Below are 1957 nucleotides of genomic sequence, written 5' to 3' on the forward strand. Positions count from 1 at the left end.
TCGTTATATTTCGGATATCTCACAAGTATTAGTTCGCAACCAAACATAATGGTTTCGTGCACGGCAAAGTCATTTCTCAACCAACCACCACCTCCAATTTTTCAAAGCTCAAGTACTTGAGGGACGGATAGCCTCTAGAAAGGACGACAATCCAGTCCGGCCGCTGATAATTACACGAAAGCTGAAATTATCTCTCTTAAGTGAACATGCGGGCGCGTCATCGTCAGAATCCAGAAGGTAGATATACTCGAAGAACGCCGGATACCTAAGTGCTACGGCACGGCCGCACGGCTCCTGTGTGCCAGTGCATACTTGTCGTGTGCCTAGGCCACCCACTCGCCTAGAACTAGCCACGGCATCTCTTCTCTCTCTCGCTATATATATGTCCATGGGTGGATGCTTGCATACCACCTACCCAACCCCGATCACAGACAGCTGAAGAGATGGCCTTCTTCTCCAAGCAGGCCACTCTCTTGTTGGTGGCAGCTCTGCTGCTGCTGTGCCTACTCTGCCCGAGGGGGCAGGCGGCGAGGACCGGACCAGGATCCAGCCAGCACAAATCACAGGTACGACGATAACCTAGCAATCTGCACTTCGTGTTGCTTTTAACCTGAACTGCGCACAATTTGACGATGGTTCCGTCGCTTGCCATCTTACAAATACAATGTCCGGTTCGCTGTTTTGCAGGGTGCTGAATCCGCCATTGCCCATGAGAAGAGCGCTGCCTTAGGAACCGGGATGGTGATGGCGCAGGAAGATCCGGTGGAGGCGATGAGAGACTGCGAGGGAGGGGAAGGAGCGGAGGAGTGCCTGATGAGGAGGACCCTCGTCGCTCACACCGACTACATCTACACCCAAGGGAAACACAACTAGATTATCCGGCGTGCTGAAGCTGCTCGTGCTTACAAAGGGACTCCATGAACTCTGCATGAAGCCTCAATTTCGATCGCCAGGGACCTAGCTTGTTAAGATGGCATCCTTCATGAGCACGTCAACCTGTTCTGCGGTCCTGTCCCATGTGAATTACTATACCTATAGTCGCCTCTTTTTGCATGATTCCCTTGTTGCCTTCTCCTTAGGTCATGTATCTAGTTATCATGCATATACTGTAGGTATGTAGCTCTGTTCTCGACACGCACTGTGCACACCGATCAGCATGTGTGTGTGTTTTTTTCGATCGAGCATGTGTATTCCATGTGCTTCATGTCGCTAAAATTTCTACTTGCTACAATACTACTTTTGTACTTTTTATAATGAATATATTAACGGGAAATACATATTGGTTCCCGGATGCCACACACCCCCCTATACTTGGAAAAATAAAAAAATATTTAAAAAAATTCATCAAAGATGATGAGGTACTGTATTTCCCTAGGAAATTACTTTAATTGTATCCTAGGACAAAGAAAACAAACTTGAAACATCCCATGACCATGTACTATTCACTTTATATTCGTCATAATTTTGTCTTTTTTGCCGTGAAGACCATGGGAAACATTTCCTTTCCAAACATTTTTTTACAAGTACAAACTTGATCATCCTTGATTTTCAGAAAGATTCAAATTTGTTTTGACTTTTTTAAATTACTATAATTTTTTTTGCTCTATGGGGGTGCGTTGCACCCAAGAGCCAAAAGTCCGCTTCCTCTTGTATTGACGTACTATTTCAAGAATATGCGTGCAAGAATCGCCACTATAATTCAGCCGACATACTGGTCTTCATCATTGGTTAAACCATCGCAGCTAAGCTGATTGTTAGTTAGCCAACTCGACGTCATGAATCTGGCTCTACGGAATGGAACTGTCCAACAATGCAGAGAGGACTAGAAGCAGTCAGGATTAGACGACCAGAACCAGCCTACCTGCTCTCGCTATTATAAGCGCATTGACTTTTCTGCTGTCAGAGTTCCTTACTTGGTCTATTACTCCATCATTATTTGTCAAGCTCCTAGTGGCAA

At 45.7% G+C, this 1957-nt stretch overlaps 1 protein-coding gene across 1 annotated transcript; it reads left to right on the forward strand.

The window, feature by feature from the left end:
* Positions 1 to 393: 393 nt before the first annotated feature.
* Positions 394 to 1296, forward strand: LOC124696746 (phytosulfokines-like). The gene is made up of 2 exons (XM_047229426.1): positions 394 to 566; positions 688 to 1296. The coding sequence occupies exons 1-2, from the start codon at positions 444 to 446 to the stop codon at positions 871 to 873; spliced, it is 309 nt and encodes a 102-aa protein (XP_047085382.1). The 5' UTR covers positions 394 to 443; the 3' UTR covers positions 874 to 1296.
* The last annotated feature ends 661 nt before the right edge of the window (positions 1297 to 1957 follow it).

Source organism: Lolium rigidum, chromosome 3 (genome assembly GCF_022539505.1).
Source record: "Lolium rigidum isolate FL_2022 chromosome 3, APGP_CSIRO_Lrig_0.1, whole genome shotgun sequence".
Lineage (NCBI taxonomy): Eukaryota > Viridiplantae > Streptophyta > Magnoliopsida > Poales > Poaceae > Lolium > Lolium rigidum.

What these genes read in the sequence shown, in the direction of transcription:
- LOC124696746 (XM_047229426.1), top strand. Translation starts at nt 444, where the DNA reads ATGGCCTTCTTCTCCAAGCAGGCCACTCTCTTGTTGGTGGCAGCTCTG. An exon ending in CCAGCCAGCACAAATCACAG is followed by an intron (nt 567 to 687) that starts GTACGACGATAA and finishes GCTGTTTTGCAG; the next exon opens with GGTGCTGAATCCGCCATTGC.